This window comes from Perca flavescens, chromosome 6 (assembly GCF_004354835.1).
Source record: "Perca flavescens isolate YP-PL-M2 chromosome 6, PFLA_1.0, whole genome shotgun sequence".
Classification (NCBI taxonomy): Eukaryota; Metazoa; Chordata; class Actinopteri; order Perciformes; family Percidae; genus Perca; species Perca flavescens.
The window spans coordinates 17,505,941-17,529,952 of record NC_041336.1 but is presented as its reverse complement, the minus strand read 5'-3'; the positions used below and the strand labels follow the sequence as shown (position 1 = coordinate 17,529,952).

The 24,012-nt window shown below is 39.6% G+C and overlaps 1 protein-coding gene and 1 long non-coding RNA gene across 8 annotated transcripts in view; one reads left to right on the top strand and one right to left on the bottom strand.

Annotated features, from left to right (window-relative positions):
* Window positions 1–13,617, top strand: part of ephb6 (eph receptor B6) — a 39,644-nt gene extending 26,027 nt beyond the window's left edge. Inside the window, exons 6-19 of the mRNA XM_028580924.1 lie at window positions 2,777–2,932; window positions 3,309–3,580; window positions 4,166–4,247; window positions 5,608–5,732; window positions 5,838–6,000; window positions 6,598–6,712; window positions 6,813–6,868; window positions 7,230–7,346; window positions 7,463–7,710; window positions 7,854–8,072; window positions 8,158–8,307; window positions 9,239–9,423; window positions 9,532–9,690; window positions 12,286–13,617. Coding sequence (XP_028436725.1) covers window positions 2,777–2,932; window positions 3,309–3,580; window positions 4,166–4,247; window positions 5,608–5,732; window positions 5,838–6,000; window positions 6,598–6,712; window positions 6,813–6,868; window positions 7,230–7,346; window positions 7,463–7,710; window positions 7,854–8,072; window positions 8,158–8,307; window positions 9,239–9,423; window positions 9,532–9,690; window positions 12,286–12,391 — 2,153 coding nt within the window. The 3' untranslated portion in view covers window positions 12,392–13,617. The remainder of the gene's footprint in view (window positions 1–2,776; window positions 2,933–3,308; window positions 3,581–4,165; window positions 4,248–5,607; window positions 5,733–5,837; window positions 6,001–6,597; window positions 6,713–6,812; window positions 6,869–7,229; window positions 7,347–7,462; window positions 7,711–7,853; window positions 8,073–8,157; window positions 8,308–9,238; window positions 9,424–9,531; window positions 9,691–12,285) is intronic.
* On the bottom strand, window positions 2,535–22,038 carry LOC114557544 (uncharacterized). Of its 7 annotated transcripts, none has more exons than XR_003692808.1 (7): window positions 21,635–22,038; window positions 16,282–16,397; window positions 15,406–16,063; window positions 12,198–12,313; window positions 9,228–9,438; window positions 6,584–8,545; window positions 2,535–3,520 (listed from the first exon to the last, which is right to left on the bottom strand). It is a non-coding gene; the product is annotated as an uncharacterized LOC114557544 (long non-coding RNA). The 7 variants fall into 7 exon arrangements; XR_003692809.1 differs by having other exon boundaries at window positions 8,457–8,545; XR_003692806.1 differs by lacking the exon at window positions 2,535–3,520 and having other exon boundaries at window positions 5,496–8,545; window positions 15,406–15,496; window positions 15,912–16,063.
* Window positions 22,039–24,012: the final 1,974 nt, after the last annotated feature.

Genomic DNA, 24,012 nt, shown 5'->3' with positions numbered 1-24,012 from the left:
GTTGTAGATTCATTTTTTGTGACGATGGAATAATCAATTAATTAAGTAAGTTCAGCTCTTATTTGTGAGTTGGTTTAGTAAACATGTATTGCTTATATATGTCACTGTTACTATAATACACTACAATATCCTAAATGTTTGTTAGTGATTTCTTTTATCACCAACCCTCACTGTAACTCCTCGGTTTTCCACTTCTCCTCCTTCCTCTCTTACTTGTTCAGATGTATGATGTAAAGGCATTTGTGTCTCTGCTCATAATGGCCATGAATTGTCTACTGTCTGTGTACTTTATTGCTGGGAGATGGATAGATGTAGCCGGCTGGGGGGATGGGGGTTTGCAGATCAAGCAAGAGGGCAGAGGACTTACTCTCATTGGCTGCTGTAATTGTGTGGATGAGGATGTGAGGAGGAGGGGGTTGAGTTGTTGCCGGAGCTCGTAACGGCGATGAGAGTCTCTGTAGCAAAGTCATGTTTCGTGTCAGAGCTGTAAGAGAACACGTCAGGTAATGTGCAGCCGGGACATAAAAGATGGAGGAAGGAGGATATTTCACTGTCCTCTTTCGCTCTCTGTTTCCTTGTTTTTCACCTATCATCTGGTGCTCATATACCTATTCTACTGTTCATCCTACAACCGTTTTGGGCCATCCATTTCCATGTTCACTTCTTCCGCTTTTCTATTATATTCTCCCTCTGATCTCTTAACATCCTTTTGCTTCTCTCCGTCTCCCTTTTTTTCCCCTCTTCACACCCGTTTGAAAGCAAAGTCAGCTCTCTAAGACAAGTGAGAACACAAAAAGCCTTTTATCTGTTTATTCTTTCCCCTCTTTCACATCTTACCTTCTTATCTTCTACTCCCCGACACCATCTAGCATACACACATGCATCCACACACACATACAGCGAGTCAAATTTAATAAATGTTCTTGACAAGGTTATATAAACAAGGTGAGGGGTTTGCTCCCATTGGCCAAAAACACACACACACACACACACACACACACACACACACACACACACACACACACACACACACACATCCTCTCTCATCCATCCCTGTTTAAAAACACATGAGAGGATCCTTCTCTGAAGCCGCTGAGGCAGGTGTTATCAGGTTTGCCATTTACACACTCAAAGATACAAGAAAGGCTCACTGTATGTGAATACACACACTCTACATTTAGCTCACAGACAAACGGAACTCTTTTTGAATGATGCAACCTTTAGTTGACACTGCTTTAGGCGTTCACACACACACACACACACACACACACACACACACACACACAGTGTGAAAATGGCAGCAGACCAACCCTGAGGCAGTACTCATAATGTTCTCAGAGACTTGCTCAGGTCTCTACTCAGGGCTCTGGCAGGCAGCAGCATGAAATGTGTGCTACCTTGACCTTATCGCTCAGCTGTCCTGCTGTTGACATTAACAATTGGCACATTTCACAGATTTTTCCACCGTAAAACACATCAGTTCAGGAAAATCACCTGCAGGTTTAAATGGTATTTTCTGTGTGTGTGTGTGTGTGTGTGTGTGTGTAGCTCATGCTAGAGAAGGAAACCTATGCATGCTTTGATTTTAGATTTTTAATGGTTTGCATCGCTTGATTTGAGGCTAATCATACAATGTATTATTAATGTGTTAATAATAGGATCCCTACTGACTTTCTGCTCCATTTCCTGTTTTATTAGGAAGTAATTACACATATTTCACAGGGACTGTAATGGGTTTTGGCGAAAATAATTTTTTTAATTTAATTTCAATAAAGTTTAAATTAGAAATTATTCCCATATCTTACAACTGATTAGCTTAGTTTAGCACAAACAGGGAAAAACAATTAGTCTGACTCTGTCCCAAAGCTCACAAAGTCTGCCTACCAGCACCTTTGAGCTCTAAAACTAATCAACACGTAATTCATTTTTAATTCATACAAAAACAAAGTGTAAAAATTAAACATAGTGGCTAGGCTAGCTGTTCCCGCTGTTTCCAGTTTCTATGCTAAGCTAAGCTAATCAGCGGCTAACTTCATATTTACTGTACAAACACGAGTTACATGGATCTTCTCATCTAATTCTGCGAGAAAGCAAATAAATCTATTTCCCAAAATGTCAAACTATTCCTTTGAAACAGTGATAGAGGGTCAGTGTGGCCATTTTGAACTTGTGTGTGTTGGCTGGTGGTTTTGCTGCTGTCTGCTAGCGCGAGCCACTTCCTCTGTAAACACAAGTAAATGACTGAGCTGGACGAAGCCAACAACAAACAACAGGCCGCTGTGTTTTAAATGAAAGGGAACCACAAGACAAGATTAAATTGATGCTTTACCCAAACATAGCTTGTGTGGTATTGGACTTTGGGACCAAAACAATAAAACACCCAAACTGTGAATTTCACAAAATGCTGTATATAATTTATGTTTCTCTTTGATATTGGTGACTTCTGAGCCGAAGTCATAATGCAGGTCATGAAGACTGTCTCTCCATGCAAGAGAAGTTAATAGAAGTTCATAGATGATAAATTAAATCAAGGATGTGGAAAATATTTTTATTTAACTACTACGCTTTTGTTTTATTGATATCCTTAAAGTATTTCTTCTTCATTTATACTGTATGTTTTCTTATTTACACATCATGTATGTACACATCTCCTTATCAATGAATCTGACAAAACTATCTTATCTCCAGGCCCACTTAGAGTGAACACTTTATTCATTTGATTGTAAACTGAGAATGAAGTTCATCCCTTGTTGTGTCTCTTTGTGTCTCTCTGCAGCTTGTCCGGTGGGCTACTTCAAGTCTGTTGCGGGCTCCATTCCCTGCTCGGTGTGTCCCTCCAACAGTAGAACCAGCCAGGAGGGATCGAGTGTGTGTGAATGTCGCAGCGGATTTTACCGGGCAGCCAATGATGCCAACTCTTCTGCATGCACTAGTGAGCTTTGTTGGTTTGTTTGTTTATGTTCTCTGGGAAGTGTCTCACTGGTCATTTGTCATCTACTCAGACTGTGAGAACCGAGATGCACATGCAGTGACCTTAATCTTTTTATGTCACAATTTAATGGAAATTGAATTCCACCAGCAGAAAAAAACTGTTAAGTATTTAGTTTCTCTGCTCACTTAGCTTAAAATGTGTCACGGCCAAACTTTTGTTTTATAACATTCTTTCCATTACTCAACTTGGTTAAATGTCTTTGCCAGCAAGCAGCTTCTTTCATATCTTAAACTTTTCAGCAGATGCTTCCATCTAAGTGTCCGCCACTTACATTATGTATGTCAAACCCCTCCCATTCTCTCTATCTTCTCCACAGCTCCTCCATCTGCTCCGGTCTCTCCGTCCTGGGAGTATGAGAGCGGCGATGGCGGGGTGTCCATAAGGTGGCGCCCTCCAGTGGAAATGGGAGGCCGCAGCGAAGTGTGGTACGGGGTGGTGTGTCGCATCTGCCCCTCAGCCACCTTTACCAACCCAGCGGCGTGCTCCTGGTGTGGAGAGGGCGTCACCTTCAGCCCCGCCCAGACAAACCTGAAACAAACCAAGGTCACACTCAACAACCTGCTGACCAGAGTCACTTATCTCATACAGGTACTGTGGACAACTGTCTGTGAAAGGCACAAAACACTCTTCGGTTTTCACCTTGTAAATAGTCGAAAACTGTCTATGAGAGTTGGTTTTACAGTAAAAGTGTTTTTTTGCACTGTTCTGAGTTAATGGTGAATCAATGGGGACAGTTGGAAGCTGTTTTTAAGAACTTTTCTGTGAATGGTGAAACATTTCAAAGATGCGCAACACTGTAGAATGCTCCCTTTAGAAGTCCTTATGAAATAAGTGTCTATTTATTGGGCTCAGCACATGGACAAAAAGTGTTTTACACACTGATTGCTGAAGCATTTCCTGGAGCCACAGATGAGGCAGGTCCTCTGCTGTAATATTCCATAAGCTCCACATCAGCAAATACACTGTCACATTTATTATTTAGCTTGGATAAACTCAACTAAATCAAAGCTTATTTCTTATTCATAATGGGCAGATATTTCCCATTTACTGGTGTTTGTTGACTGGCCAGCAGCTGCATGTGTCAGGCTTTGTTTCTCAAACATGGAAGTATGTCATAAAAGTAAATAGAAAAAAGCTTTGTATGTCATGTCTGTGTGTTCTTCTTATTGACAGGTGCAAGCCATGAATGAGGTGTCAGTTTTGAGTCCTTTTCCAGCTCGATACACAAGCATCAATTTCACTACGAGCCAGTCAGGTGAGCACATAACAAAGAGAGGATGAAAAAGATGAGATGAAAGAGAAGAGATGCTCTGATGATGATGTTTGTGTAGATACTATATGTGTATGTCTGAAGTCTCTCTCTCAGTCTCTCTCTCTCTCTCTCTCTCTCTCTCTCTCGCTCTGTCTGTCTCTCTCTCTCTATTCCATCTTTCTTGCTCCTGCTCTCTGGACAAGAGGTTGCTCGAGGTTACAATATCCTGTCAGATCGCATTATAGTCACTGTGGAGGAAGAAAGGGAGAACTGAGAGATGGGAAGACAAAAAGACAGACAGAAAAAAAGATGAAAGTAGATGAGTGGGAATAAGACAGGAGAATGGGGCATTGTTCAGACAAAGTACACTATGATGAGATTTTCCAAGAAACTGATCAAGATTGATTAAAAGTCTCCATGAACCTAATAATAATAACCTAATACCTTATTTTATCTGCTCTCAGAGTATATTGATTATATGAAAGGAATGCCAGAAATGTCCCTTTAAGTGGTCTGGCCAGCCAGCATAGTGACTGCAACTAGATCCTGCTTGGTGCTCCATAAAAACTCCACTTTCATGCTCTAAATATCCTCTACAAGTTCTGTAACACTGCCCCCTTCTGGTCACCATCACTTCAACACAACTCTACTGTTTTATTTATTATTGTTGTGGGATGATGGAGTTAACTGATCGATCATCATATCTCTTATGCCGGCTTCACACTGGCCGCGTGGCGTGAGCGTGGCGTTTCTGTTGCGTGTCAGTTGCGTGGCGGCTGCGTGGCGTTTTCTATGTCTTTGCACACCAGAAACGTGTCTGCTGCTGCTAGCCTTGTCTGTACACATGTATGTTTCCCATTGATAAACTGCGCTCAAGCAGTAGTATACTTCTACAGATTTGATTACAGCAAAGACAACGTCGGCAGTATTGACGGCAAAATAGGCTACAGAATATTTCGTTCTGTCTTGACAGGTGCAATATTTGAAAATCGATAATTATTATTATTTATTTTTTTTAAATTACATTTAAATCTGCATTTATGACAAAACCTAGAGACTTTCAAACATCAAAATGTAATTTATTGAATGTATTTATATTTGTATATTTCTATCTTTTCCTATTTCGAATGAAAATGTGCTTGCGTGTCACGTGAAAAATAGGTGTCAGTTCTATTTCTAGCATGCACAAGTTTTCACGCGTGTCACGCAGGCAGTGTGCAAGCTCTAACCTGTTAACATGGGAGCCGAAATAAAAACACACACGCCACGCAGCTGACACGCTCACGCCACGCATCCAGTGTGTAGCCGGCCTTAGCGGAACTTTATTCCAGCTCATAAATCAGTAACCTGTTCTCTCCCACAGTTCCCAGCACAGTTCCTATGATGCACCAGCTGAGCAGAGCCCCAGACTCCATCACTCTCTCGTGGCCTCAGCCCGACAGGCCCAATGGAGACATCCTGGAGTACCAGCTTAGATACTATGACAAGGTACACTCAGTGAATTATCGCACACATACATGCAAACATGCGGCACAACCGCCCAAACTGGCACATAAGAGTCACCACAAAATGTCCTCCTTCTGTGTTCCTCAGGGTTCAGATGTGGACAGTGCAGCGAGTGTGTACAGTGAGACCAACACGGTGACCGTCAACTCTCTGATCCCCGGCTCCATCTACGCCTTCCAGATCAGAGCTCGGAATGAACGGGGCTACGGCCCCTACAGCAACACCATCTACTTCACCACGCTGCCTCTGGGTACAACAATCATTTACTGTAATACTGTAATACCAGGAACACTGGTAGCAGGCCTTAATAATGTACAGAAAATGATCATTTATGAGAGTAAAATGACAGATGAATATTATTAGAACAGAGTAATCAACTAGTTATTGAGAGATACAGCAAGGAAGAGTAGTAATAGACAGTTTACTACTGAAGAAGTGATGTTGACCACCTTGGTATGAACACGGCAACTAACTCTTTTCCAACGATGTTCTCTAAAGTGGTTTGACCGTCTTCTTTTATTAGAAAGCTTCCTGAGTTCAATTGACTCTACTTTAATTCACCAGGGATAATCTTCATAGGAAATCCTCAAAGATTACTTTACAAGTCAAATTAAAAACTGTGGGCTAGTCTGTAATTGAGTGTGATATTCAATCCAGATTCTACTGTAAGTGAAAATAAAATGGCTGGTTTTAAAGTGTACTCATTAAAGAACAAACATAAAAAAATATACTGAGTTACAGTAACAACAGTGTTTGTAATTTTCTAGTTCTCAAAACCGTAAAAGACAAAAACACTGTCTCAATGACACATCAACAGCTCATGGTTTTCTCACGTTCTCTCCCACAGAGGAACATTCACAGCAGATCCAGAATCGACTTCCTCTGCTGGTTGGGTCAGTGATGGGCGGTGCAGCATTTCTCCTGGTGGTGGCAGCGATTGTGGTCGTGGTGGTATTTCGCAGGTAGGTTGTCGATCCATTCACATGATCAGACATATGATCAGATTTTTTTTTTTTTTAATCACGAGCACATTCCTGCATTTTCTTTGCCTTTTCATGGCAGTAAGAGGAGAGAGAGTCCGTACAGCGACAGACTGCAGAGGTACATCAGTAACCGAGGTGAGCATTAGCATATTTGATTTAATGTAATTTAGTTTAAATTCATTATTTCTTTTAAAGCAAGATATTTTCTTAGTGCAAAAGGCCACCTATTATAACAACATTGTTTATGATTTGGAGGCATAGTGCATAATTAAGCTCTGTTACTAACAAAGTTTGGGTTTTTATTTGGTTTGTTTCTTTTTTATTTGTTTAACAAATATTAGTTTTATAGATGTAAAATAATTCACTACGTCTGTGTATCTTTTATAGTGTAGTGTAGTCTAACAGATTATTTCTAGTATCAGGACAATACATCTAAATGTGGAAAGTAATGGGATAAAAAGTCAGTTAGGTCTAAAATCATGCCTTTATATTCCAGGTGGAGTTAAGTATTATGTGGACCCATCCACATATGAGGACCCCAGTGAGGCTGTCAAAGAGTTTGCCCGTGAGATAGATCCCACTCATCTTAAGATTGAGGAGGTGATTGGTGCAGGTAGGCCTGTTTCTCTCTTTTCTCCTCCGCAGCGCAGTGGTGGAAGGTCTGGCAATATGAGACTATGTGATAAGTATCAACACAGCGTAATCTATTCCACCTCCTCTCTTCTCCAGCCCAGTTTGGGGAGGTTTCTCGGGGCCGCTACCGTCCGCTGGGTCGAAGGGAGGTGCTGGTAGCCGTCAAGACTCTACGCTGGGGGGCGTCTGACAGAGAGAAGGGCATGTTCCTCAGTGAAGCAGGGGTCATGGGACAGTTTGACCACCCCAACGTACTGAAGTTGGAGGGTGTGATCACTTGTACCCCCCCAGAGAGGATCATCACTGAGTTCATGGAGAACGGGCCCTTGGACGCTTTCCTCCGGGTGAGACCACAACACCCTGTCTCCATCTTTGGCATTTTGTTAGTACTGCACACGTTTCACTTGACTATAAAGCAAAAACTCTCTTCCTCTCCTCTCCCATTCTTCTGTGCCCTCCCTCCATCCTGCCCTCGTAACTCTTTCAGGAGAACGAGGGCCAGTTCAGTGTCCTCCAGCTTATCGGAATGCTCAGAGGAGTTGGTGCAGGGATGCGTTACCTCTCCGAGAGAAACTTTGTCCACCGGGACCTGGCAGCTAGGAACGTGTTGGTCAACTCCAACCTGGTCTGTAAAGTGTCTGACTTTGGCCTGTCCCGCCTCATGAGGGGCCTGGACCACAACATACCTACGTACACTGCCTCACTGGTACGAATTGGAAAATTGAGTGGTTTTTAATGGTCCTGATTTGTGGTTCCAATGTAATATAATTCACAAATTCATCTTCCATCAGGGCAGTAAGATTCCTGTGAGGTGGACGGCACCAGAAGCCTTTCAGCATCGCAAGTTCAGCTCAGCGAGTGACGCCTGGAGCTTCGGCATACTTATGTGGGAAGTGATGTCATATGGAGAGCGTCCATATTGGGACATGAGCAATCAAGAAGTGAGTATTTAGGAGAATGTTGCCTGAGCAGAGGAAGTCATAATCAATTAGTGATGGAAATGCACTCAAATCCTGCTTAAGTGTGAGTTTAACTGCTACAGTGTAACAACACGCCATTAGAAGTCCTGGGGCGCCCTGGTGGCACCAACCATGAGCCGCAACGTCCACTGTTTGCCTTCAGCGGGAGACCTCTGCTGCATGTCGTTCCCGATCCGTCTCTCCCCTCATTTTCTTTCAGCTGTTGAAAAAAGACATTAACATACCCCAAAAATAATGAAAAAAGTAAAAGTCCTGCATTCGATATCACTTAAGCTGAGGTAAAAGTAAAGAAGTATTTAAAGTTAAAGTTATTGTTGCATTATTCATATTAAATATTTTTATATTATAGCAGCTTGTGTGGTACAATTTACTGCTTTTATGTGTTGGAGATAGTGTTCAAAGCCCAATCAGGCAGTGATTAAATAATAAAAATACAAAGTAAGATTACAAATATACAAACAGAAAGAATATATATTTTACAATAATTACATATTTTTTTAGAGGTCAACACATTCCTATCTGTCCCACTGGCTATGTTATGTTGTTAAGTATGTGTTATGAGCAGCCACAGCCCTTATATTAACAAAGTAAACTATAATATTTTCCTTTTTTAGTGGAATAATAGTGTAATGTCTTAAAACATGGCACTACTAGTGCCAGTGCATAGAAGTTGTAGACAGCTACTTAAATACATGTACTTCACCACCATCCCCCTCCTCTTGATTTAACAGATACATTTAAGTGGTGACAAAATGCCAAGCAGCTGGAATTTGCATAATTTTCTCTTAGTCCCTCTTTTACTCAGTGGTCTGTGACCTTTTATGTAAAGCAATTACACAAGACTCCTCACACCATCTGCTCATGTCTAATGTCTCACTCACTGTCTCTGCAGGTGATGAAGGCAGTCGCAGACCAGTATCGTCTCCCTGCCCCCCACAACTGCCCCTCAGCCCTCCACTCTCTGATGCTTCAGTGCTGGCAGGCTGATCGAGGGGACCGGCCAGGCTTCGACACACTCCTGTCCTCCTTGGATCGGCTCATCAGGCACCCTGCCTCCCTCAAGGTGGAGCCAACTCGGTGAGACACCAGCTTCTGGCAAAACATATCAGAGGCAGCGGGTGATGAAACAATCTGCTGTATTTATGGACCCTCATGCTCTCATTTGTGACATTTCCCTTCTTGCAGAAGCTGCTCTCAACCCCTGCTGAGCCCCACGCCCACAGACTTAACGTCAGTGGCAACAGTCAGTGATTGGCTGAAGGCGCTGAGGATGGAGCGATATCAGGATGAGTTTGATCAGGCAAACCTGGACACATTAGACAGAGTCAGCATGCTCAACATGGAGTGAGTATAGATGGTTATTACTGTAATGTTCAGTTAAAGAAGAAGAATAGTGACTTTGTGTTTGTTTTTAATCTATGACTGTAAATGAAAATTATGTAGAGTTTATGTTACTGCCCACCATTTCCCAAAGCATATCTAAAGACAGATGTCCTACCCTTTAGGCAGCCTTTTGTTTTCATCAAGGTTTGTTTTAAGCATTTACATAATTTGTGAATGAAACACTTTTGGGCAGTGTTTAAATCGTGGATGTCAGTTTCCTGGAAGCTAGAACCAAGAAAGACTTTCTTATCACTGTTTGACAACTGTATTACCATGCCAACAACAATTTAAAGCAGACTACAGTAGTAGCACTAATGTGAAGTATAAACAATTAGTAAATTTCTAAAGGCAGTTTTCATGACAGCTGAGCAAACTCTCTGATCTCTTTTTCAAGGTCAAGAGGGAATTTTCCTGCTCAACACTTTGTATATTTTTATAAACTGAGTAAAAGTTGAGCTGAAATGTTCATTTTTGACCTTGGAAACAGCAACTTAACAAGAAAATTCTCGACACATGGTCCACTTACTCTCTGTTTCATAGGGTTGGGTATTGTTTGGTTTTTTTCCGATACCGGTGCTAAAACGATAGTTTTAAAACGGTGCCAGTGCCTTAATGGTGCCTGAACTGATACTTAAAGTAGGGTAAAATAGGGTAATAGGGAATAGGGTATTTTACAATAACTTTGAATGCACCACGAGGCTTACTAGTTTCAAGTGAACGCACCGTCTGTGTTGTTTTTCCAACAACGGCAGCTGCACACTGCTTAACGTCCCGCTGTTGGAATCCTCTACAGTGAAATACAGACACCCTTTACACCGTTTAGTTCTCAGCATTTTAACCGTGTTTAATCCAGCTGCTAGCTAACGTTACCTGTTGTCAAGTGAAGTGTTAACTAGCGTCACGTGCAGCAATGCTCCTGTTGCCTCTAACGTCTGTTTCAGAGCATCAGAGAGCAGCACAGAAGGCATTTAAAGGCTCTGACACACCAACCCGACGGCCGACCTTCGGCAGAAAAGGCAGTCGGACTGACTGCCTCCCCGAGTTGGTCAAAAAAGTGCCTTGGAACACACCGAAGAGTACGTTCTGCGCATGCGCAAGACGTTATACATCTCCATAACAGCAGGCGGCGCTAATCTGTATTGTCACCCAAAAAATGAAAACTGGTAGCTGATTGGACAAACGCGTCACGTGGGTCTGGGATCGGAATACAATCTCATTTTTTTCCGAAAATAGTTCAGTGAAACGTGTTTGTGAAAACATTTTAAGCGAGAAATAGGCCATGCAGTTGCTGGATCTGTCTTAATTTCAGATCGACAAAGGTCAGTTTAAAAGATTTTCGTCAGATTTTGAGAGGCGTTCGTCAGGTCATTGAGTCCGACTGCCCGCCTTCCGATTCAACATGTCAAATCGGCCCAAATGAAGGCCGACGGCTCCTCCGACTGACGACAGCACGGAACACACCAAACAGACTCGAGTCACTGAGCTCACCAGACTGTCCGACAGCCAATAATCGGGTTGGTATGTCAGGACCTTAAGTGGCACCGAAATGAGGCACCGAAATCTGCATTGCAATTTGGTCCGGTAGATACCGGTCGTTTAGGCACCCAGGTGCACCGGGTTTCAGTACCCAACCCTAATGTTTCAGAAGCTTACAGCCACATCTTTTGGCCTTCCACAGCAGAAAGAATCAATCAGTTAACATAAAGATGGTTTAGTTGTTATCAGGTGACCAAGGTACGGACATTTGTTCACGTTCATGTATCGTTCATATCATTATATGGGGGAGATTGAAATCCCTGTCTCTGTTTAGGGATCTTTGGCTTTGGATATTTATGGCCACCTTGACATTTCTTTGGATTACTTTTAATAAATTGTCTTAGTTTTACTTAATAAAGCTTTAGTGCGTAACTTTTTTATAATAATGAACGTCCGTTACATTCATCCCATTGCCAAATGAGTTGATACAAAGCTAATTAAGACTATCAGCGCCACACAACTCTCTCTGTATTTCTCAGCATGGCTGTGTTTAGAAATTGGTGTCGTCCGGAGTGAAGATAATTACCTCTTCTGAAGAGTCCATCATGTTTTTTTAATCCTCCGTGTCCTCCTTGGCTACGTAGCAACTGTGTGGAGGAGGGGTGGGGGTGGTGCGCCATCACAGAAGGCTGTATCATGTGGACGCACCAACAGAATTGTTGTTATTACTTAGAATTCCTCATGGGGGCGACAGAAACTACGCACTATAGCTTTAAATTACTTTGATAAGTAGGTAGGTGAAACTCTATGTGTATGTCCCTTTTAAAAGGCAAATAGTAGGAAAATCAATTGGATTTCAATTAAATAAATAAAAATAAATAAATAAAGAGAAGTCAAAGTATTAAAGAGAAGCTTTAAGACAAATGATTTTAAGCGTCAATACAATACCTGAGCTATCACAGGCTTTTATGGACTAACAAATGTAAACCCACCAGTACTGTCCTTTTCAGTATCAGGTAGGGCAAACAACAAGCTCAAATGTTGAACTAAACTCCCCGGTTCATCTGCTCTCTCCTTCAGTGATGTCCAGAATCTCGGGGTGAACCTGCTGGGGCACCAGAGGAAGATCGTCAGTGCAGCCCAGCAGCTCAGAGCCTATCTGACGCAGGGGCAGGTGGAGGTGTGAAATCCACCAACAGAACAACCTGTGCCACGGATTTCTGTGGTTTTCACATCCCTCTGCTTGTTGTGTCTGGTTTCATTCATTTTGATGGAGCACATTTTAAGCCAAAACAAAAAGAGAATCAGCTTTTGTTTGAGGAAAAGCATTGAGTGCCACTCTGTGTATTCTTCTAAACTTCAACCAACACTACAACCAGAAGGGGTGAGGATCCGACTTCCTGCCAGTCACTCACGTCACAACTAATAACAGAGGAGGGATGCACTATGGGAGCTGCATTTCAGGTCAAAGTGAAGTTAGGGTGTTGCTGAGGAGAAGGAGGACTTTAAAGATTCCTCAATGTTTTTCACTAGATTTCACTTTATTGTTGTCTGCCTTCTTCTCTCCTCACCGATCTCAATCCTACCTCTCACCTTCTCTTCCCACAACTGCCCCCGTGAAACTTTTCGATTTCCCCACCCTCATTGGTACAAAATAAACTATAAAAATGTTTTTTGTTAACATACTGTACTTATGGAGATCTCTCCACACAAAGAATTGCGTGAAGACAATCAAAGCCTTTTTCAAATTTTTTGTTGTTGTTGTTTGTAAAGTTGTATCACTTCCTCTCTCCTTAAGACACCAAATGCTGAGAAACTCTTAGCAAAAAAGAAAACTACCTAGCAGCCCATGGTTTGCTTGTTATAAGGTATTCCCATTAGCGTTGAGAAAAATGTACACTTCGTTCAATTGTTCCAACAAAATAATATAAACCACCAGACCAAAATCAGTACTGCAAACCCCAAGGTTAGTTATGAATCACTGCCATGAAATTGTAAAAACAAAAAATCAACATGTGTTTCACTCTTTTAAAGACATATCCAGGGCTTGAGAGCAACTCAGTTTGTAAAACTCACTCTTGCTCTTATGTCTCTCAGCGACAACAGAGCTCATGTACTGTAAAACTACAAACTTCACCTCAGCTGCAAACACAAACGTCCATCTGCAATGAAGACAGAACTGAACAGCACCCACCTTTGTGTGTACATTTCACACTTCACCTTTTTTTTGTTAAATTGCTAGAGTAAAGACACTGAGTCATTGAAGCGTTGTGAATGTGTGAAATGGGAAAGACGGACAAAATCGGATCTGATTTACACTTGAAGGAAGGAGGCGAAATGCTTTGTAAGTATGTACCTGTGTGTCTGGGCTGTACATGACGCTGTGTGTGTGTGTGTGTGTGTGTGTGTGTGTGTGTGTGTGTGTGTGTGTGTGTGTGTGTGTGTGTGTGTGTGTGTGTGTGTGTGTGTGTGTGCGCGCACGTACATGTGGTGCGTGTGCATATGTGTGTTTGAGACAAGTGTGTCAGGCTGCACACATTAGCTGTGTTTACTTGTATGAGTCTTCACCAATATTCCATAATTGTGCAAATTTGTAAAATAAATGATAGGATTTTATTTAATATGTTGCTATTTTCTTCTTATTTTGTGTGTTATCTACCCTAATCAAACCTTATTGTTTTACCAGGCACTCAAGTTAAGAAAAAAATAAGATAATATTCCAGTTGGTATTTGGGGGGAAATTTATGAAAGAAAATCATGAAAACAAGCTGTAATGTAGTAAAGGTGTACAAGTTAGTCCCATCATGTAGCAACAAAGGCCCACACACTGACAAAAAAATAATGTATTTACATTTAGATACATGTATTACATTTCAAAAAGGTGAACAAGTCAACAGCCATGCTAGCAGCTCTGTCAGGATGTACTTTCTGTAGACAGCAGTGTTTTAAGCTAAATGCTAATGTTGGCATACTAACATGCTTGTCCCTATTGCATTATGAATCCCACTAATTTTCTTGACATGAGTGGTTAGGCAGATGGGTGAGGTTAGGCACTGATCTCAAGTGGTTATGGTTAGGATAGTCTGGATCAATGGAAGTAGCCTACATTTCCAGGATAATTGCCTGGCGCTCACCTTCCGCTCTCTGTGTTGCTGTTCTCAAAATTCCTTCGCTTTGGGAAACAACAAATTTCGAGCAAGCAAGCTACATGGTAAAAACATTTTTTCAAGTTTTGAAGAAAATTTGGATTGTGCAATAAAGCAGGCCTGCTTGGTTCTTTCGGGGAATGTTTTTAAAGATTTACAAATAATATGTTTACAGCATTCACTATCTAACTGGGACGTTTTGTGACCGATATGAGAGGATTGCTGTGGTCGAAGTACACACATACACACAACAGTTTTATTAAAGTTATTTAAATTTAACATTATTAATTAATTTAAATTATATAAATTTTCTTTTGCAGTGTGAAAATGTTCTACCATAAAAAGTTCCTTTCCGAGACTATTCTGCAGAGCCACCGGTGCTGCAGCAGGAGCTTAGCACCACCCAAAACGACTTTAAACTTTAAAGAAATGCAAACAACCCAGAGCGTTTTTTTCTCCTATCCTAGAACGTATGTGTGGTGTTAGCGAGACCTTAAAGTGCCCATATTATGAAAACACTTTTTCTGGGATTTGGGGTGTTATTTTGTGTCTCTGGTGCTTCCACACGCATACAAACTTGGAAAGTTACCTGCTGTTAAAGTGCCATTCTGACAATATGTATTTAGATCACTTTGTAAATTAAAGCTTTAAATAGCATGTTATAAATTGTCCCATAAAAAATACCATAATTTTCTTTCTAAAAGGGCTAACATCAGGCACCCAGATAGCTCAGTTGGTAGAGCGGGTGGCCATGTGTAGAGGTTTACACCTCGACGCAGAGGACCCGGGTTCGATTCTGACCTGTGGCCCTTTGCTGCATGTCATTCCCCCTCTGTCTCCCCTTTCACTTCTTCAGCTGTCCTATCATTAAAGGCCTAAAATGCCCAAAAAAATAATCTTTAAAAAAAATAAAAAAATAAAAGGGCTAACATCAAGGTTTCATAGTAATCACAATTATTTAAAAAGTATTTACTTTTGAAACCAAAGGTGTCATTTTATGCTGCCCTCTCTTTACTTCCTACTCCCATTTTCAATTACGATTTTGTAAACTTACCACAGATGATTTGGCAAAGTAATGTCTGGGAATATGGCAGCTTTCCACATTTCCCCGTTGAATATCTTGGTCATCATGGTAATTGAGAGATCTGAAAAATACAAACATATAAAAATTTAAAACAAGATAAGATCCTTAATTAATCCCACAGTGGAGGACATTTTCAGTGATACTGCACCAAAGGAAAGTGCAATGACAAAAGCATCAGTAAAAACGCAAGAATAAAGCAGTTAAAAATGTTCAGTATACAGACAGAAAGTTTAATAATACGGTATTCACAGTATTGCACAGAGGAGTTATTGATATTGCATAAAAAAGGTGTACATTGATGTTGCATGTGAGTAAATTGTCAGATAAGGTGCATGTAGTCTACTTGGAGCAGTGTTGATTATAAAGTCTGGCAGCAGCAGGAAGGACGTGTGGTATATCTCTTCATTGCACATTAGGGTTACATTTGAATACAAAATGTAACTTAAGTACAACTTCAAAAGGATTAAAATATTTACTGTTGATAGATGGATAAGATTTAATAATAATTAAAGACACAAAGTCTGTGTAGGTCTTCTTCTTTGGCTTCCTCTTCTGGAATCATTAGTGCCTCTTCCTCTTAGCAGGCCAATTCAGCAGTCAAATCAGTTTTCAAACTCTTTCCTCTTATCTAAAAGAGATTAATATACAGAGGTAATTAATAATTCAAGTACAATGTAATAGAGAAATAGAGAAAGTCTAGGACCCCTTGAACACACAGGGGGTTAAAAAAATAGAGCAACACATAAGAATCATGAGTGGCACTGCCCCTGCCCCAAATACTAGATAGATTCAGATTACAGGTGTGTAATTTGCATCTTGCAACAAACTAATATGACAATAACAAACCTGACTCTTTTCACTTGTTGATCAGGCTTATACACACAACTATTATTGTGGTATGATGTCCTTCATCTCTGCATTGCCTTTTCTCCCACCTCCTGCCGACGTTTTCTGATCTTCCACTATACATCATACCAACATAAAAACAGACACACTATGTGAAAGCTACTATCAAAAAATACTGCTCTTTTGTAAGGATGCAGTATTTTTAGTATTGTAACTACTGTTTTGCAATGAACACGGTGTATTCCTGACATTTTGTAGAAGATGGTGATATTCTTAGCAAGATCCCCCTTTTTAATGAGGGATAACTAGTGAAACAAACAAGCAAACAAACATCAACTAACAGTTTACCAAAGTTACCCTTGCTATAAACATTATAGCACACATATGTCGCCACGATGTATTGGCGATGTAATCAAAATTCATCGGGGATACGTAGTAGATTGCATGTCACTTTTGTACTGCCAGACATCAGTAGGCACTGGGTGCTCATACTTTATTTAATTAATCAATCCAAATCATCCTCCCAAAAATGTAATAAAAAGTGGTGAGGAGCTATTTTCATTATTACCTGCTTAAATTTAATAAGCGCTGTCACACTAAAAACTGACTAAACGCTGTCACACTAACAACCTAATGGCATCATGTCTGCCTTTTATTGTACATTTTATCTGGGTCTATTGTTAAAAGGGTTTCAGATATGGTGATATTTAACCAAGAGAGGGGTTAACATGAAGAGTAAGCAGATTTTCAAAAATACTGTACTTTTAATTCAACTACTAGGAACCAAAGAGTAGTTTACCAGAAAATCTGACAACTCTGAACATCTTGACAAAAAGGATTAATAGTTTCTGTAAAGGGCATGCAACAATCAAACCTAAATATTATTATAAATCTTATTTAATTACTACAAAAAGATGCTAGTTTGGGACAATTTAAGACAGCCACAGCTGTCTTGCATACAGTCAGTTAAATAAAAATTAGTTATATCTCAATAAAAACTAAATTAAAATTATAATGACACTATCACCATTTATTTTAATTCCAGTAAGCGCAATTGACCTGAAGATGGCTAGATATATTAATTATTTCCTCTACTTTCATATCTTTATGCAAAAAACACCCACCAGCGCTCTATATAAAGCAACTAAATTAAACATATGTGTCATACTTCATTTGACCTTTCAGGAGACTTACCTTGACACAGGAACAGCAGGTGTCAGATCCCTCAACACATTCAAATACTATGGTTTATGATCTTGAGTCAATTGGACATTAAGTTGTAATGATAAATCATTATAAGCATTTTAATTTATTTTTATTCCATGCATTACTAAAAATGTAAGGCTGAAAAAATGTACTGACAAACACAAAAGCATGACAGATATAAAACATGACATTTATTAAATAACATCAAAAATTCAGCAGCACTAGGGTGCAAGTAGTCCTTTGTGCATAGTTTCTGGTATATATTTATAAGGACCACGTGACATCACATTGCTTTGCTGTCACCATTTTTGTGTCTGGTCAAAGCTAGGGGACCTACGTCATATCAACCACAACAGCTCGAGGAGACGGATACGTGATACACACAAGAGAATACGCGGAACAAATAGTTTTTGTCCGTAATGTTAACCAGCCGTCAGCCCTTAACGAACAACTTGCTAGTTAACCTTACTTGCGTGATCAATCTATACTTAATCACCATGCAGTCAATACACTGTCTAACATTTGGCGCTGTGTGGGCAACTTTCCATTATATCTTTCATACTTTTACTGCCTATTTTGTGTAAACAGCTGGTAGTGCATTTGCTGCTCGTGTTACAACCCAACGTGGAAACTGCAGTGCACACCTTTTTCTTAACTTAAGTCACACATTTTTTGAGTGACATCGCAATTAGATTAATCGTGCAGCCCTATTAAATACAGTATACTATTTGGTGTCCACCTGTTTTATTCAGAGGACACTTATCTCTCCCCTGGTGATTGCATGCCAGACCAGAACTGCAAACTGGACTTTTGTTTTGAATCTCATTTCCGACACACCTGCTCATGATAATGCAAGTTAACAACATCCCACTGCAGGGTCATTAAAAAAAAACGTCCCTGGCTGCATTTGCTGTATATTTAGGATCATCTTCCTCCTGCATTGTCCTAAAATTGGTAAGACTCCTTGAAAAAAAGGGTCTACATTAGCTTCACTGTTCACCCAGTATGTATTTCAACACACTAACACTATTGAAACCGAGTCAGAACTTGGTTTTAGTCAGTTTGAGTTTGTTTCATTTCAAATCATATATGCCATTCATAACAACCTAAATGTGTCACTGTCTGAGTGATGGACTCTACTCTCTAATGTTACTTACCAGCTGTTAGTTCCCCCTGGCTGTCCACAGGTTACTAGTGCAGTAATAGGGTGAGTTTATACATGGTGGACCCACCAGTCAAATAGGGACACACTACATTTATTATATTTGTAACACCTGTCCCATGTAGCTATATGGTCTCTATAGAGTAGTAGTACTATGGGAAGGCGCCTGGGTTTTTGTTTATGTCTTTACTGGTACTAACTAATGCTTGTTAGCAATCTATGTTTCTCAATATTATTAAAATAACTGGCGGTTCTCTGTTTTTATTGAGATATAACTCATTTTTATTTAACTGACTGTATGCAAGACAGCTGTGGCTGTCTTAAATTGTCCCAAACTAGCTTTTTTTCTAGTAATTAAATAAGATTTATAATAATATTTAGGTTTGATTGTTGCATGCCCTTTACAGAAACTATTAATCCCTTTTGTCAAGATTTTCAGAGTTGTCAGATTTTCTGGTAAACTACTCTTTGGTTCCTAGTAGTTGAATTAAGAGTACAGTATTTTTGAAAATCTGCTTACTCTTCATGTTAACCCCTCTCTTGGTTTATAGCACCATATCTGAAACCTGTGGTGGCAAATTTTATTTTAACCATTATTGATTAATGATTTTAACCATTTGTTTATTTCTAATGATATACCATTTGTTTAAAGATTGTTTTAAACCTCCACATAATCCTGTTCCTTCCTGTAGACTTAAAGGCACCAGTGAGACACTGTGAGCAATAGCAGAAGTTATTTTCGATAAAGAATTGCAGCTCCTCATCTGTTTATTTTTTTGCAGATAGGGTGAAGAAGGCTATAACACTGTGTGAACCGTATCTCTTTCTGTCTCCAGAGATAAGCAGGTGTTTTGTCTAATATAGGAGACACAGGAGCAGAATGGAAGGTTGAGAGATGATCTGACTGTCTATGGTATTTTTCTTAAGAAAGTGACAGTATGCTAAAGATACTTGGAGAGGGATGGCTTAACGGAGTTTCTTCACTATACATAATGTTTGGATATTTAGACTTTTAGTTAGAAATGCTCATTCAGTTGTACTGTGTGTACCTGTGAATCTGTATTCTCATATTTTGCAAAATATAATAAATGCTCAAAGACCAGATTTTGGTTTGATTCTCAAACAGTCTTTATTCGTATTCATTTTTATCATTGATATTTACTAAACTCTGCTGCTGCAAGAAAATTTCCATCACAAACCCTTTTAACAATAGACCCAGATAAAATGTACAAAAAAAGGCAGACGTGATGCCATTAGGTTGTTAGTGTGACAGCGTTTAGTCAGTTTTTAGTGTGACAGCACTTATTAAATTTAAGCAGGTAATAATGAAAATAGCTCCTCACCACTTTTTATTACATTTTAGGGAGGATGATTTGGATTGATTAATTAAATAAAGTATGAACACCCAGTGCCTACTGATGTCTGGCAATACAAAAGTGACATACTACAAAGTTGTGCATTTTCTTTGGGCTACTTAAACAAGCTACAAAAGAGATCCGTGTTTCATTAGTGTTGCCTGACCTCCTTCTTTACTGATTGGGTGATTAGAGTTCAAATCTATTGGCTGTGAAAGCCACAGGGCGGAGTTGATTATCAAAACGCCACCAGGTGTCTAATAAGCATCTGGTGGCGTTTATTAAACGCCTGGTGACGTCACACGCGTGGTGGCGTTTATTAACCGCCAGGTGGCGTTTATTAGACGTGTAGTGGCGTTTATTAACCGCCAGGTGGCGCCACAAACGCCGTTCAAAACGCCGTGCGAATTGTGACGAATTGTGACCCTTTTGGCTTTCCATATTTCAACGACATGTAGCCGCTCTCTCCGCGACGTACACATATATACATCGTTACAACGTATTTCATACATCTTACAGATGCACACATATATACATACATCGTTCTAATGGAAAACGGAAAAAAAAGAAATATACCAATTAAATTATTGTGATATTGATAATTGTATTGATCTCAAAGTCAAATGTGATTCAATATGTGCATCGAACGTGTTTAGTCCCTGTTAAAGCCGATTATAAACCGCTAATGTCAGTTAGGCTTATGGTCAATTAAGCTTCAACAAAAAGTAAAACTTAAAGTTAAGTGACTGAACAGTAACTACATTAAGGTAAAGCTAACTTGCCAGGTAAATTGTTTTTATTTTAATTAATCAACATTAGTGATATAGCATATCAGCAAGAAAATCATGGTAACAGGTGACGATGCTCATTAGTGTTTTGAAGGCTAACATTAGCCCACAAAAACGGGCACCATCTAGCTAGCGCTAATAACTGATGTTTTATGACATTTAGTTAATAAGCAGGGTAAAAATAAAATATTACAATCACAATGTAATAAGTACGAACGTTAGCCTGCCATTGGCCCCTGAACCTCTTCACCTTTTTTAAATATGATTTAACGTTAGTTGGCAGATTAGCTAGCTAGCTAGCTAACGCTACATGCCGAATTTACCTTTAACTAGCTACATTTTGATTCTATAACAAGTCTTCAGCTTTAAATGTTCCCTGTTGAGATTTCAGTTCCATTAAAGCCAAAAATCAAAATTAACCGATATGAGCAAAGTATGACTGAGGTGCGGCACTCAGTTAGCTACTTAACGTTAAAATTAACGTTAAGGGATATCGGGTAACGTTAAATTAGCTATAGCTAGCAGCCTCACGTTAGCTAACAGTACTGGCATGTACTGCAACTGACATAGCAGCTAACGTTAACTTTACATTCAGATTCAGTCAGATTAGTACATATAGCAAGCTAACTAGCTAGAACACGGATATTTTAATTTTAAATGAATGTTAGTTGCGATGCTAGTGCGATGTTAGCCTGATCTAACGTCTCTAAAGTTACTTTAAACCAATACATGGCGTAACTTATAACATATCTTGTTGTTAGTCTGATGAAAACCAACTTCCACATGCGAAAACGTCGAAATATTTGTATTAACGTTACGTTAAGATGAAATAGCTAGTTTACCATGGTATTTGACAGCAGCAAAGTCTCCATCCTAACCCTTCATAGACTGGCAACTTTTTTTCCCCCTTCCTTTATCGACTGTGGCGCGAATATGTTGCTGGGCAGAATTCAGATTCACTGTCCATCACATCAACAGTGTGTAAAGACGTCCAGACGCTCAATAAACGATGCTTCCAAATGACCCGCAAACATTTGAGGAACCGTTAATACATCTCACCGACATCGTTAATACGTCGCTGCGATGTATAGATTGTGATCATAATAAGACGTCCAGACACTCAATAAACGATGCTTCCAAATGACACGTGAACAACTGAGGAACTGTTAATACATCTCACCGACATAGTTAATACGTTGCTGCGATGTATAGATTGCGATCATAATAAGACGTCCAGACGCTCAATAAACAATGCTTCATTATTCTTCTTTATGACCCGCGATCAATTGCAGACGAAGCGATCAATTGCATACGTCGTGCCGACATATGTGTGCTTACTGGGCTATGATTCATTCATGCTACCTTATTATCTATATGTAGAAGCAGTGAGAAATATATAAGCTTTAATGCAGCTACAAAATAAATAATAATAATAATAATAATAATACATTTCATAATATAGTGCTTTACATGGTACTCAAAGACACTTTACAGTAAAACCAGCACATATAGCACATTAAAAACAGATAAGCAATACACCCAACACATAAAGCAAGCATATTAAAGCAATAAAACAATAAAACCAGTAACTATCAAGTGAGAAATATAAGATTATTGTATGTGGAAAGGAGAGGTGTGTTTTGATTAGTGTTTTGAATGTGTCCAGGTCAGCACAGTCACGGATATGTATGGGTAGGGAGTTCCAGAGGGAGGGGGCTGCAATAGTGAAAGCTCTTTATAACAATATATCCACCTTGATGTACTGATATCTCACCCTGTTCCACAGATCAGCAGGTTTGAGTAAAATCTGAGTTTGGGATCTGCTGGGATCAGCAGCAGGCCAAGAACAGACACCTGTTGCCCACATGTCCCGCTGTTGCTGATATCACAGCAGATCTGGACTGATAGCAAGACCGCTTACACATTATTCTGCCAGTCCGATGCAGCTAGCATTGTGTTGTATTTTACTGTATCTAACTGTAGTGTAGTAACTGGTCTTCACATTGTCTCAATGTGAGACTGCTGCATCTTTTTTATAAAAGCATGCTGAGTGGCCAAATATTGTTCAAACCCACAACTCACAACTTTATTTTAAATTATAGTCCAGGTTGTGACGTTTCCAACCACAGAAAATATCCAGTTGTTGAAATTAAAATACAATGCTGAGGTACTTTTTTAGAAACAAGTTGATTTACATAGAGAACGGGTTGAAATATTACACTGGTACATTTTTTATTTTACTTTTTTTGACTCAATTCCAGGCTTAAGTAAAGGATCTGAATATTTCTTTTATCACTGAGAATTTCAAATGCTGAATTATGAGAATAATCTTCCATTTAATGTCATTGTGCGGTCAGAAAATAAATAGCAATTGAGAAAGATTGAGAGTATGGAAAGTTTAAGGGTTTAGTTAAAGTTTGTGAAATGAGATTTAGTGCTTTTATGCCAAACGGAAGAACTTTGAAGTCAAATTTCAGCCACTTAACCTTTGAAACCATTTTAGTGTTGTACTGCACAACATGGCTCATGGGATCACCGCACCAAGTGCCTCTTCATTTACCGTTCTGCAAAACTATACCCTCTTGTTATATATATGATGACTGCATGTTGAACCCCTTGAAAATATGTTGTGTGTGATGCTTTTGTTTTAATAATGATAATTGAGCTCTATTGTGTTAAGTCACTCTCAGGATCTGTCATACATGTACCAGAGATATCTGTAATAATTGTTTGCTGTGGTGTCCTGACTCAAATTAACAAAGTGTTGTGAAAGAACTGCTGGTACGTATGTCCAAAAACAGTAGACATGCAAACCACAAAATCATGTTTTTATGGTGTTATTGTTTCTTTATAAATACATTCACAGAGTGGAAACCACCGGTCTTTATGACACTACTTAAAGATGGTGCTCTCCGTCTGGTAAACAGCTATTATCTTCACAATACTAAATGACGGCCACATCGGCAACCATTATCAGGGCCTCCTATAGAGTCTTCCTAAACCCTGTTTATCCTGTGGTCAACCACCATTTATTAGTCATGACCCATAAATAGTGCAGCAAAACACCTGCAACGCTGCATCAGATAACCAGAGATGTTGTAAAAGTTGACTGATTCAGCAGTTTACAAATAATTGTGTGGAAATGAAATCTGTGATTCAGGTTCAGTCGGATGATTTTTTTTTTTGCCAAATGAACTCTCCTGGAATAAAGACTGATCAT